The sequence below is a fragment of the Dipodomys spectabilis genome, unplaced genomic scaffold, assembly GCF_019054845.1.
Source record: "Dipodomys spectabilis isolate Male_0828 unplaced genomic scaffold, ASM1905484v1 ptg000015l, whole genome shotgun sequence".
Lineage (NCBI taxonomy): Eukaryota > Metazoa > Chordata > Mammalia > Rodentia > Heteromyidae > Dipodomys > Dipodomys spectabilis.
The window spans coordinates 10,692,426-10,707,306 of record NW_024870692.1 but is presented as its reverse complement, the minus strand read 5'-3'; the positions used below and the strand labels follow the sequence as shown (position 1 = coordinate 10,707,306).

Below are 14,881 nucleotides of genomic sequence, written 5' to 3'. Positions count from 1 at the left end.
GTATGAGCCCAGAAATGGCATAGAAGAATCATATGGTATTTCTATTTTTAAGTTTTTGAGATAAGAGATGATATATTTTGAATGACATGATACTAATATTCAAGAGAGTGTAGATTTGCTTTAAAAAAATCAAAGTCTAAGCTGGGTGCCCGTGGCTCACGCCTATAACCCTAGCTATGAAGGAGGCTGAGATCTGAGGATCATGGTTCAAAGTTAGCTGGGGCAGGAAAGTATGTGAGATTCTTACCTCCAATAAACCACGAGAAAACCGGAAGCAGCACTGTGGCTCAAGTGGTAGAGTGCTTGCCTTGAGCTAAATAGTTGAGGGACAATACCCAGGCCCAGAGTTCAAGCCTCACAACCACTACCACCACCACCACTATCGCCACTACCACCACCAACAACAAAAGAAATCAAAGATTATGTAATTTGCCTTCTTGAATAAGAAGGAAACATTTGTAGCTATATCGATATCTTTGTGGAATTAAGTATTATCTGGGTGTATTCATCAGGTGAGATAGATATTCTCCCTCTTCAGTGTCTTCCTAGAAAAAAATGTGATTGAGAAATATGATTTAGGAAAGTGGGGAGATCTTGGTTAAAGGGTCAACAAACTATCAGTTATAAAATGAGTAGGTTCTGGAGGTCCAGTGTTTACTGTAGTCTCTATAGCTACTAATAATGTACTATACAGGTGGAATGTGTTAAGAGAGTAGATGTAAAGAAGTTTGATTATGGTCATGGTTTTACAATATTTATACACAACTTAAATATATGCAAATACATCTCTAAACCAGAAAAAAAAACAGAAAATATCTAAGTAGTCAAATGAAATAGTTTGAGATATAACTAGGAAATTGATTACATTCTGCATTATTGTCATGAATATAATGATAATGCATTCTTTGCAGTGGTAGCTAAGGTGCTCTGGGACCCAACCATAACTTTCAAGGATCTAAAATAGTCCATTTGTCCCAGATGCCCTGGGAACAAGTTGAGATTATTACAGATAGAATGGAAAAATGACATATGTTCTCTGTTTAGCTGAAAAAAATGATGAAACATAACTAATAACTTTCCTTTGTTGAATACATATTATGCAGGAGATGCTATATACTTTAAAATATTTTCCATAGACCTTCAAGTTTCTATTAGCATCTCTGCTTTCCTACTGAAAGAACTGAACTTTAGCTTCAAATGACTGAGCATAAACTTCAGTCTTGCTTTTAGGTCAAAGATTCTCTTGCAAAATAAAGCTGCATCTAACATCTCATGAAGGACTGAACCTCATCTCATGGACTACAGTGAATGAGCTTGAAAGGAAGCAGGTTTTTCCCCCTTATTTTTCTGCAATGTTGTGCAGTCACAAAGGCCTAGTAACAGGGTAATGGTGAAACTGGAAATCTCACTGTCAAATAGAATAAATGTAAGAGATTCCACTGACCATCTGATTGCTGAATGTTCTATACAAGTAAAAGCTTCTACTGATGCTAGTTCTTATTCAATGCTTCACATGGAATGTAGGAACAAGAAGTTGGCGTCTGCAAAATTCCTGCTAGACAATGGCATTGGTGGTCTGCCACCACATCAGGAGATATTAATTAAAGATGAAAATTTCAATTTAAACTGAATGTGTGTCTTGTGTCTGGGCCTAAAGGAATAAATATGCTTGGTCTCTTGGAGCTAATAGGCTTTAAACTCATGATCACAAATACTCCACATAACTTACAAAGTTGCTTCCTCCCTCCCTCCCTCTCTCCTTTCTTTCTTCCTTTGTCTCTTTCTTTGTTTCTTTCTCTTTCTTTCTTTTGTTCTTTCTTTCTTTCTTTCTTTTCTCTTTCTTTCTCTTCCTTCTGTTTTTCTCCTCTTCTTTGCCTCCTTGTTTTCTTTCTCCCTCTTGTTCTTAACAATGATGTCTATTTGCTGATAAAATAGTGCCGTTGGGAAGAATATTTTGGTGATCTAGGTGCAAATGGATCCAAGTATGACAGCAACATCCTTGAGTAGCTAAGCAGGTGTAGCCCAGTGTGCAGTGTGGGGATGGGCTTAGCCTTAATTGAGGCAGGGACAGTGCATTCCTTGGAACAGGAAGTGTCACACAAGTATTCTTTTATGATTTCAACACTTTCATTTTCTCACTGCCTGTCAATTATAGTGAGCACTGATAAGTTGAAAAGAAGACTGATATTATAAGATGGAGGAGAAAAGTGTTAAGTTTAAAAAATATTTTCATTTTCTTTAAGTAGCAGAACAAAAGAGGTGCCCTTCAACAAAGCAGCTTATAAATACAATATGCCCCTTTGCAATGGAGTGTTACTTTTCTCAGACTGAGTCAAGCAAGTACCACAACTAAGAGGCTTAAAGAAGTAGAAATATACTGTCTCAGAGTTATGAAGGATGGAAGTCTGAAAGGATATAGCAAGGCTGTGCTGTCTCGGGCGACACTCTGGAGAATGTGTCTTCACCTGTTCCTAGCTGCTGGTGACTTGCTAGCAACCCTTAGCAATCCTTGACAATCCTTGTGTTGTGGGCTTATTACTACAGGTCACTGTTGTTACACACTCTTTCTTCTCTGTCTGTGTCTTCGTTCTAAAAGGAGACTAACAAAATTGGAGTAGGGGCTGACCCCTTTCCAATAGGATCTAACTTTAACTAATGACATCCCAAACATCTCTACTTTCAAATAAGGTCATAATCTGAGGTACTGGAGTGAGTTTTCAAGTTAACTTATAGAGGAACCACAATGAAACCCTTAATAGGCTAATGGGAAACCAGTTGCTTGCAGCAAAGAGCAAATTGAGTAGGGTAGTGAAGATCACATCATAGCTATGATAGGAAACTTGAGGTTTGCATCCACGAAGTCTGAGAGGACATTGTCAGCTTGATCATATCAGACCCTGATAAGACAGGAACATATGTTTCTTGTTTGGTATTCTGTGTGTTTTTGTTTTAAACAAATTTTACTAGCTCTTTTTTTTCTGCCAGAGAACAAAAATATCACTCACACAAATGGAAGCATGGCCTAGTCAAATAACATCTACCTCTTTCCAGTGAATTTTTTCTTTTTTTGCTAATAGTACAAAAATTAAGCATGAAAACAATTTTAAATGTTGATATTCTTACAATTATGGAAATAAATTTCTGTAATAGACCAAATATTTACAGAGTGAATTGTTTTCAAACAGATACATGGTATTATTTTTTAGAACAATTCCTACTTAAAAACAATAGTGAGATTTGGAAATCTCACTAAATATCTCTTAAAAAAAATAGTGAGTTAATTAAAGGCAACTCCTGAGAAAATACTACATGTGAGTTTTGTTTTTTTGAGGATACAAGAACAGAGTAATAGTTCTTACTGGAGAGAATAATAGTTTTGATTTGTGTCTTTCAAAACTAGCTTGTTCATTATTAAACTCAAGAAAGGTGAAATGACCAGACAGCTGGGAGAGAGGAGAGAATGAATCCTAAAAATAAACTTCATTTTCACAAATAGAGGTAGAGTGAAACTTGTTCTAGGTTACTGAATTAATGACTCCTTGTATTAGGAATTGACCCCAATTTTCTATAATTCTTCCTTGTTTTGCCTTCGTAAGCACTGTTAGTTTGTCTCTCTGAGCCTCTACACATTATTACAATCTACAAACTTCTGTCATCTAAAACTATTGGAATTTAGTCAAGGTCAAGGCCTTTATCCTGCTTATTACTATAACATTCATGACACATATCAACAGGAGGGCAGAATATGGCCCCTCTTCTAACCTCATCCAGTTGATTTACATGGGACCTAAGGAACACCAAACCCATCATCCATTCCTCAGTTCACAAATACTTATTGAATATTCACTATATATCAGGATGTGTGATGAATTCTTTATGACGATGAATATACAAAAAATGAGGAAGAACCCAGTTGGCACAGCCCCATAAAAGAAATGCAAATCAAAACAACACTGAGATACCACCTCACCCCAGTTAGAATGGCAAAAATCAAGAACACTAATAACAACAGATGTTGGAGGAGATGTGGACAGAAAGGAACCTTACTTCATTGTTGGTGGGAGTGTAAACTTGTTCAACCACTTTGGAAAGTAGTATGGAGGTTCCTCAAAAGACTCCACGTAGAGCTTCCCTATTACTCAACTATCCCACTTTTGGGCATTTACCCGAATGATCACAAACAAGACCATACTAAAGCTGTCAGCACAACTATGTTTATTGCAGCATTATTTACCATAGCTAAGATATGGAACCAACCCAGATGCCCCTCAGTAGGTGAATGGATTAAGAAAATGTGGTATATATACACAATGGAATTCTATGCCTCCATCAGAAAGAATGACATTGCCCCATTTGTTAGGAAATGGAAAGACTTGGAAAAATTTATATTAAGTGAAGTACGGCAGACCCAAAGAAACATAGGTCCCATGGTTTCCCTTATTTGCAATAACTAGTATATGTCTAGGACAAGTAGAAACAGTCAGACAAATTGATGTTAGGCAAAATGAACCCCAAGATAAGGACTCAAATTGTTTTTTTTTCCCTTGCTATTGTTTCTAACATATTTATAAGATGATTTCTTTGTTACTTTGTATGTCCCTCCCCCATGGTATAACCCAGTTTTCACTGTATTTAATGTTGGTATAATTTGTGGAGGGGAAGGGAAAAAAACAAATTGTTTAAACAGGGATACAGGTAGACCCATTGCAACAATGAGATGTATAAGATATTATGTCAAAAAAATGAAATTTAGGGCTTGGAAGTTGGTTCAGTGGTCGAGCGCTTGCCTTGCATGCCTGAGGCCCTGGGTTCGATTCCTCAGCACCACATAAGCAAAAAGAAAAAAGCCGGAAGTGGCGCTGTGGCTCAAGTGGTAGAGCGCTATCCTTGAGCTGAAGAACTGAGGGACAGCGCTCAGGCCCAGAGTTCAGGCCCCACGACCAGACCCCCCCCCCCCCAAAAAAATGAACTTCACAACTTTGGTGGGGCGAGATGGGGGGGAGGGCAGGGATGGTAAGGGGAAACAAAGGAGGAGGCAACAATGCTTGATAAGAAATGTACTCATTTCCTTGCTCATGTAATTGTAACCCTTCTGTATGGTATTTTCACAATAAAAAAACTTATTAGAAGGTGGATAACATGGCAGGAACTACCAAACACCTCTGTACTAACTGTTAATATCAATGGACATAACTCTCCAATTAAGCAACATTGACTGTCTACTTAAATTAAAAAGCAAGATTCTTCTATCTCTTCTTTCGCCAGGCGTCCTCGTGAGAGTGACCTCGTCTTTAAACCCTACGTGGCAATCCCTGACGCACCGTCGTGATGCCCAGGGAAGACAGGGCGACCTGGAAGTCCAACTACTTCCTTAAGATCATCCAACTTCTGGATGATTATCCAAAATGCTTCATTGTGGGAGCAGACAATGTGGGGTCCAAGCAGATGCAGCAAATCCGCATGTCCCTCCGAGGGAAGGCTGTGGTGCTGATGGGCAAGAACACCATGATGCGCAAGGCCATCCGAGGGCACCTGGAAAACAACCCAGCTCTGGAGAAACTGCTGCCTCATATCCGCGGGAATGTGGGCTTTGTGTTCACCAAGGAGGACCTTACTGAGATCAGGGACATGCTGCTGGCCAATAAAGTACCTGCTGCTGCCCGTGCTGGTGCCATTGCCCCATGTGAAGTCACTGTGCCAGCTCAAAACACTGGTCTGGGGCCCGAGAAGACTTCCTTCTTCCAGGCTCTGGGCATCACCACCAAGATCTCCAGGGGCACCATTGAAATTCTGAGTGATGTGCAGCTGATAAAGACCGGAGACAAAGTGGGAGCCAGTGAAGCCACACTGCTGAACATGCTGAACATCTCTCCCTTCTCCTTTGGGCTGATCATCCAGCAGGTGTTTGACAATGGCAGCATCTACAACCCTGAAGTGCTTGACATCACTGAGGATGCTCTGCATTCTCGCTTCCTGGAGGGTGTGCGCAACGTAGCCAGTGTCTGTCTGCAGATCGGTTACCCAACTGTGGCCTCCGTGCCTCATTCTATCATCAATGGGTACAAGCGGGTCCTGGCTTTGTCTGTGGAGACTGACTACACTTTCCCACTTGCTGAAAAGGTCAAGGCCTTCTTGGCTGATCCATCTGCCTTTGTGGCTGCTGCTCCTGTGGCTGCCACCACCACTGCTGCTCCTGCTGCTGCCGCAGCCCCAGCCAAGGCTGAAGCCAAGGAAGAGTTGGAGGAATCAGATGAGGATATGGGATTTGGTCTTTTTGACTAATTTCCCAGAAGCAGTCAACTCAGATTTATTTGCAAAACAAAATAAAGGCTTACTACTTTCTCTTAAAAAAAAAAAAAAAGATTCTTCTATCTGCTGCCTTCAAGAGACATACCTTGCCCACAAAAACAAACATATTCTGAAAGTGAAAGGCTGGAACAAAATCTACCAAGCAAATGGCTCCCCATAAACAGGTGGAGTTGCAATCTCAATATCAGATACAATAGACTTCAAGTTAAAATTAGTGAGAAGAGAGAAAGAAGATCATTAGATACTAATTAAGGGATGTCTCTTTCAGGAGGATAGTACAATTCTAAATATCTACTCACCAAATAACAAAGCACTCAAATTTATCCAAGAAACACTTCTTTCCCTAAAATAACACACAGATCCAAAGATATTAATTGTTGTGGATTTTAACACAACACTATCCCACTGAATAAATCAACCCAGCAAAAACTCAACAAAGAAACCACAGATCTAAAAAACTGCATTGACCAACTAGAATTAACAGACGTATCATATATTTCACCCAACAGCATCAGAATACATGTTCATCTCAGCAGCACACAGAACATTCTCCAAAACAGACTACATTTTAAGTCACAAAGCAAATTTTCTAAATTCAGACACATTGAAGTTATGCCCTGCAGTCTCTCAATCTAAAAGGGAATAAAATTAGAACTCAACACTAAAAGCCACCAAAGAAAATCCTATAACACATCGAGGCTGAATAACACACTGTTGAGCAACATGGAAGAAATTAGAAAGGAAATTCAAATGTTCATGATATTTATCAAAAATGAACACACAAATTACCAGTTCCTCTGGGACACAGCAAAAGCAGTACTCTGAGGCAAGTTTATAGCTCTGAGTTCCTACATCAACAAATTGGAGAGATCTGAAACCAACAATTTAACAAGCCACCTGCAGCTCCTTGAAAAAGAGCAACAAGCTAAACCTCAATCCAGCAGACAGAAACAAATAATTAAAATTAAATCAGAATTAAATGAATTAGAATCAAAAAAAAAAACCTTAGAAAGAATCAACAAAACAAAAAGTAGGTTATTCGAAAAAAATAACAAAATTGATGGACCCTTAGCAAATCTTATTAGAAAAAGAAAACACTCATATAAACAAACTCAGAGATGAGAATGGAAACATCACCACAGAAACAACCAATATAACATTATAAGGGAATACTTCTCAAACCTTTATGCCAATAAGTTTGAGAATCTAGAAGAAATGGATGATTTTCTAGCAAATATCAACATGCCAAACAAAACTAAACCAAGATGATTTAAATCAACTTAACAGATCCATATCAAGCATTGAAATAGAAACAGCAATAAGAGACCTCCCATCCAAGAAAAGACTAGGACCGGATAGATTTACAGCTGAATTCTACAAGGCCTTCAAAGCAGAACTCACATGAATACTCCTCCAACTCTTCAATGAAATTGAAAGTAAAGGCTCACTACCAAACTTTTTCTATGAAGCCATCATAACTGTCATGACAAAACCAGGCAGGGACTCATCAAAGAAAGAGAACTATAGACCCATTTCTTTGATGAACATTGATGCAAAACTTCCAACAAGATTTTGACCAATCGACTTCAACAACACATCAAAAAAACACTCACCATGATCAAACAGGATTCATTTCAGGGATGCAAAGCTGGTTCAATATGCACAAATCAATTAATATAATTCATCACATCAGCAAGAGCAAAGACAAGAACACATGATTATCTCAATAAATGCAGAAATGCTTTTGACAAGATCCAATACCACTTTCTGATGAAGGCTCTGGAAAAACTAGGAATCAATGAAACATTCCTCAATATAATAAAGGCTATGTATGACAAACTTACAGCCCGCATTATACTTAATGGTGAAAAGTTAAAGCCAATTCCTCCAAATTCAGGAATGAGACAAGGATGTCCACTCTCTCCGCTTCTCTTCAATTGAATATTAGAATGCCTAGCTACTGCAATAAGACAAGAGGCAAACATTAAGGGGATCCAAATTGGGATGACATGATTACAGATGACATGATCTTGTATTTAAAGAACACCATTTTACTCAAATTACTTGAGCTGATCTGAAACTGTGGCAAAATAGTAGGGTATAAATTAACCCTCAAATATCAAGGGCTTTTCTGTATGCCAACAATGAGAAGAGCGTGGCTGAAATCAGGAAAGCAACTCCTTTTGTAATAGTCCCACAAAAAATAAAATACATAGGAGTTAACTAAAAAAGTGAAGGACTTCTATGATAAAAACTTAAAAAACCTGGAAAAGGAAATTAAAGCAGAACTAAGGAAGTGGAAACACCTCCCATGCTCCTGGACTGTGAAGACTAACATCATGAAAATGGCAATACTGTCAAAGGCTATCTACAAATTTAATGTGATACCTATCAATATTTTAACTTCATTCTTGAATGAAATAAAAGAAGCAACCCCAAAATTCAATAAAAGACCCCGAATAGCAAAAACAATCCTTAGCAGAAAGAACAGTGCTGGAGGAATATCAATACCAAACTTCAAACTCTACTCCAAAGCCATAGTAATCAAAACAGCTTGGTACTTGTACAAGAACAGACCTGAGGACCAATGGAATAGAACTGAAGACCCAGAAATGAACCCACAGACCTATAGCCACCTAATCTTTCACAAGGGATCTAAAGAAATAGAATGGAAGAAAGAAAGCCTGTTCATAAATGGTGCTGGCAAAATTGGTTCAATACCTGTAGAAAATTAAGCTAGATCCTTATCTATCACCCTACACCAGAGTCAACTCCAAATGGATCAAAGACTTCCAACAACACATCCTTAAAGAAACAACCGCTTAATAAAGACTTAAGGAAGAGTTCTCTGAAGAGGAGATAAGAATGGCCAATAGACACATGAAGAAATGCTCAACTTCTCAAGCCATAAAAGAAATGCAAATCAAAGCAACATTGAGATTCCACCTCACCCCAATTAGAATGGGTATAATAAAAAAATCTAACAACAACAAATATTGGAGGGGATATGGCCAAAAGAGAGCCCTATTGCATTGTTGGTGGGAGTGTAAACTTGTTCAACCACTTTGGAAAGCAGTGTGGAGGTTCCTCAAAAGACTCCACATAGAGCTCTCCTATGACCCAGCAATCCCACTTCTGGGCATTTACCCAAACAATCACAAACAAGGCCATACTAAAGCTACCAGCACAACTATGTTTATTGCAGCATTATTTACCATAGCTAAGATAAGGAACCAACCCAGATGCCCCTCAGTAGATGAACAGATCAAGAAAATGTTTTATATATATATATAATAGAATCTATGCCTCCATCAGAAAGAAAGCTACTGTGCCATTTGTTAAGAAATGGAAAGACTTGGAAAAAATTATTTTAAGTGAAGTAAGCCAGGCACAAAGAAACATAGGTACCATGGTTTCCTTTATTTGCAATAACTAATATATGTCTAGGACAAGCAGAAATGGTCTAAAGCTATGTTCATATGAGCATACAAGATGATGCTAAGCGAAATGAACCCCATGATAGGGACACAAGAGGTTTTATATTTCTTGCTGTTGTTTTTAATGTCTTTATAATGTACTATATGATTTTTTTTGTTTCTTTGGTATGTTCTTCCCTCATATATAACCCCTGTTTTCACTGTATTCGATTCCGGTGCCCTGCATTTTGTTTATGCATTAACTAATGTGGGGAGGGGATGGGAAATAACAAAATGCTGAAATAAGGACATGTTGACCCATTGTAACAATGAGATATACAAGACACTATGTTGAAAATGAACTTTACAACTTTGGGTGGGGGAAGAATTGGGAAGGTGGGAAGGGAAGTGATTGTAGGGGAAAAACAATGAATCAGGTAACAATGCTCGATAGGAAATGGACTCATTGCCTTACTCATGTAACTGTAAACCCTCTGTATTGTAAAGACAATAAAAAAGTATGCTAAAAAATTACAAGGAAATTAAAAGATGCTAGAATTTTAATATATATTAATATTAAAACCAGTATGTTAACTTCATATATTTTTCCCACTTCTGTATAATTTTCTTCAACTATCAATCTTTTCCTTTTTAAGACTGATGTTGATAATGCTATTTTGTCTTTTGAAAAACACTAAAAAAAATCCCAAACAAACAATAATCTCTGACCTTGCCATTACTGCAGAGACCTTCCTCCCATGAAATGGGGTAGGTGATGTCAACCACTGATAATCAGTGCTGTACAAACGTGGGTGCTTAGGAGTGAGAAATCAAGCGAAACTTTTGGATGTGGAAGAGAAGATTCATAGTGAGAAAATACAGCCTGGTGAGCTAGCTTGACAAAGACCATGAGCAGTAGCTAGAAGAAATAGCTCCAGGCAATGTCTGTGGTTGTGACATAAACCTAGCTTGACTCAATTGCCTGACAGGCATGTGTGCTGCTGAATGTCTGTGAATCTGAAAGCACAATTTGGCAAGTGGCAATCACCTAGAGCCTTCTGAAATGACTCATCACTGAGAGGATGGAACCCATTTCCCTTTCCACTTGTGGTGGAGTCAGGATGGGCATGGGAACCAGGATCACAAGTAGACATTCAGTCCAGGCCAGGTATATGATGAGGAAGGACTTCTAGCATCATTGTGGACAGTAAATGCAATGTTGACAGCAGCTCAGGCTGAATTCCCAGGGCTATAGAGTGAATGCATGGATATTGATCAGGCAGGGCAACAGCCCAAATATCATACAAGAGAATGTTTCTGAGCAATTCTAGAATATCCCAAGAGCTTAGATTATTGTGTACTTTATTTGAACTCACTATACTTCTAATGCAAAGGCCTTGTTCCAAGCATTGTAGAAGGGTTTACTTATTCAATTTTTACATTGAGTGGGACTGGTGATGTTCATTTCATGGGCAGTGGAGGAAATGGACAACTTAGGCTAAGGAAGTTGCCACCTCAAGCTTATCAGTGGCAATGCTGATTGAAAAACCATACAGTTGACTCTATTTTCTGTGCCTTTAGCCACAGAGCTGAGCTGACTGAGAAACATGGGCTGTAGATTCACGAAGTCAGTTGGTAAATATTTCTTCAGCATTGTGCTTAATCATTGTTCTTGGTACTATGAATAAAGGTCACTGATAACTGATACACAATTGAGTTAGTGGAAAAAATCTTAAGTGTGTTTAGAATAAATGGGATGTGAATCATTTTTTTTCAATTGTAAATTTTGTAAAATCTGATTACAGATCAAGTATTTTGTATGAAAAGTTTATCGTCACCATAAACCACACCTGGATTTCAAAGAATGAGTAAGAATGTAAAATAGCATAACTTTTACAATGATTTACATTGAAGTGATAATATTTTATGCATATTAGATAAAATAAACTCAAACATTAAGGTTAATTTCATCATTAATTTAACCTTATTTAACATTAAGGTTAATTTAATTTGTCTTATGTAAGGATGTCTACTGAAAACTTAAAGTTCCTGTGAGGTTAGCATTAGAATTCTCCCAGAGATGCTCTATTAAAGGGTGATAGATGTGAAAGCAAAATAGAATAGGGCCATATAACAGTATTGGCTAGCTAATTTTTTTATTTAAAGATTTATTTCCTTATAGTAAGATTTTTAGCTGTATACTACAATGTAGTACAGTGTTATGTAGGTAGTGTCATAGAGATTTCCAGAGTATATTTACCTTGAGAAGTGAAACTTTATATCATTTTGTTCTGAGGAAGTAGAGCTACTGACTGAATTAGTAAAAAAGCTGAATCCTAGAAACGAGACCACCAGGGAGCATGAGGGAGCTCCTTCATTTGAGCCAGAATTGGAGGAATTTATTTAGCTGAAGGAATTCCTGGGGAAAGAATGTGTCAGGTGGGAGAAACCCCCAGTTCAAGAAACTTCTGTGCAATGTACCACTTGTGAGTGAAGAGAAGTTGGGAGGGGGGCTGCATAGGAGATGTCAGATCTGAGGCTGGGGTCAGACTCACTGGGGCCTTGGAAGCAACAACAAAGGTCAAAGTCCTTTTTCAAGTGTGTTAGGATGCCATTCTAAATGGGATGCAGAGTCAGGTCCAACTTCTAGAGAAGGCAAACAGCAGTACCAATGTGAGTAACCAACCCAGAGCAGACTACAGAGCATTGTGGATACTGCGTGGCTCTCCTGGAGGCTTCCTGGCAGAGCCAGGGGAAGGAGAACCAGGAATCAGGACTGACATTTTAAAGTTATCCCCAGGGCATGCTGGGTGAGCTTCACAGTTCCATGCCCGAAGTTGTGACCACAGGCTGGTGACAGCCTGGTATATATGAGTTTCACTAGGATGTGATCTGGCATACATTAAATATTCACTGGGGGGGTGGTGTTTATTGGATTAAAAATATTGATGGTCACATTTCTTCCGAGAAGAACAAAGTCTTACGTCAGGATTATTCCCCTTCTGATTCATCCCATTTGGGAATATTTTGGTAGTGACTTCCTGAACATAGTCAACATTAAACCTCAATGTGGAAAACTTGCTCATGTTCACATTGGACAAAGAAAGAGGCTCAAAACCAGAGGCCAAATTCTCTGGTTCTGGGCTGTAATGGCTTTTTATGAGAGCATGGTCTGGCAGGACCCTGTGGGCCAGAGATGAAGTATTGATGGTAGTTTAGAACCACAGGCTTCCCATGGTGCAGAAATGACATATTTACTTTTTTGGGGGGAGGAGGGGAGGTTGTGGAGGAAGCAGTAGGGTATTGAGATGAGGGAATGTGGCCCAGAGATAAGGTGAGAACATTCTCTACACTGTAACTTTGGGGAAACCACTTGGTTGTTTTTGAGTTTCTAGTGGAAGCTAAGGATAAAATGTCCATCTCTTTAAAACCTTTAGATTCATCCTGATTGCATTGGTTGGATATGTGAATCAAAGACTCAATGAACATTATATAGTCTAATTTATTTAATCACTTTTCCTTTAGACTGTCAGGTTGTTACATCTGTGACGTCTAATAGTCCTGGGCAATTTACATCTACTTTGAACCAATCTTTCTAAACCAACAACGGAAATTAATCACCAAATTTTTACCATCTCTGTAAAATACATTGAACTTTACATGTCCACAATAGGTACTAGGCTGAACACTCTGTAAGTCATTTCTGATATGTAACTAAAACCTTTACTTAGGATCCAGAGGGGTAAGGAGATATTACTGATAAGATGAAAAGGCTGTCACCCATCACACTACAACTCTATAAATGATACAGGCCAGTTAGATGTTATTATAAGAGGTATTCGCTTATGAGTGGTTTTAGTATGACTTTACTTTTTTCTTTTCTGATATTATCTTCATGTCAATGGGAAGTTTGAGAAATCAGATATTTTCACAGCTAGTTTGAATTTTAGAATCTATTATGGAGAAATAATTTTAAGGCTGTGCTGATGCGGGTTTGGTATTTTTCTAGATTCTCATGAATGGTTCTTATGTGTGTATATAGATATCTATACACATGGCCCATACTCTCAGAGACAATTGTATCTTGATGACTGCGTGGACAATGTCTTAGAGTACACATCACTGGATCCCTCTGGGCCCAATGCTATTCTCAAATATCAGATTCTCTTTAGTTTTGGCTCTTTTCTTATGGGATTGTTAGGTTTTTTTAAAGAGGCTGCCGAATAAGAACAGCACCACGCACGTGGTATTCAGGTAAGGGGTAGGTTTACTCAGTGGACCGGCTGGCACCATTCCAGGTTGGCACTCCAGGCGGCTAGCAAAGAGAGCATCTGTCCCTGGGCTATGCTTGATCTAGGGTAGGGGTGGGGAAAAGTGTGGCTAGGTAAAGGGAGGTGGGATCAGGTAAGAGGAGGTGGGACCAGGTGGAAGAAAGGTGTGGCCACATCAGATCTAGATGTGACCTCAACAGATGCAGATGCTACCTCTTCCAGGTGTGCCAGTTGCCTAGGTAACGCAAGTACTGGGCGGAGACTTGGCTGCGAGGAGGGCGGAGTCTGCTCACCATCCAGGAGCTAACGGTACACTGATTAATCTTTTCTTTCAAGTATGTAAATGCTGCTTACTCTTTTTCTTTGAAAAAAATTTCTTCCATTTATTTCCTTGCCTGTCTTCGTATATTTTTCAAATGTGTAAGAGCATCATGGTCTGATTTTGAAGACTGAGAGCTAAAATGGCAAGAATTTGAGTGAGTTTTATCTTCGTTTAAGGAAATATTCTGGCAGATCTTCCTGATCTCCCAATGAAAGTGGCATCTCAGATACTGTCATGATTAAAAAGTATTGAAATGCCTAATCTACACACTTTGAAATACTAAGTATTCTGCCTTTTAGGATTGTACAACTTAAAACCATCCCTGAAGTCAATCAGATGTTGCTTGGTTCATCTTTGTTCTATTACTGTACAATCTCAGCAATTATACATGAACACAAAAAAGCTATATTTTACAATATGGTGTCCAGAGCTATCCATTGTATCTTGATTTTAACATACTTCATTGAAAGCTGACATAAGAACCTCTCAACACACTGTCAAGTGATTACATATAAAATCCATTTTAAAGTATTTTGCTAAGACTCTCCTTTTCATGAAATATC

At 38.6% G+C, this 14,881-nt stretch overlaps 1 protein-coding gene across 1 annotated transcript; it reads left to right on the top strand.

Annotated features, from left to right (window-relative positions):
* The first annotated feature begins 5,258 nt into the window (after positions 1 to 5,258).
* LOC122095984 (60S acidic ribosomal protein P0-like) lies at positions 5,259 to 6,341 on the top strand. Its single transcript, XM_042666346.1, has one exon. The coding sequence runs from the start codon at positions 5,329 to 5,331 to the stop codon at positions 6,280 to 6,282; it is 954 nt and encodes a 317-aa protein (XP_042522280.1). The 5' UTR covers positions 5,259 to 5,328; the 3' UTR covers positions 6,283 to 6,341.
* Positions 6,342 to 14,881: the final 8,540 nt, after the last annotated feature.

What these genes read in the sequence shown, in the direction of transcription:
- LOC122095984 (XM_042666346.1), top strand. Translation starts at nt 5,329, where the DNA reads ATGCCCAGGGAAGACAGGGCGACCTGGAAGTCCAACTACTTCCTTAAG.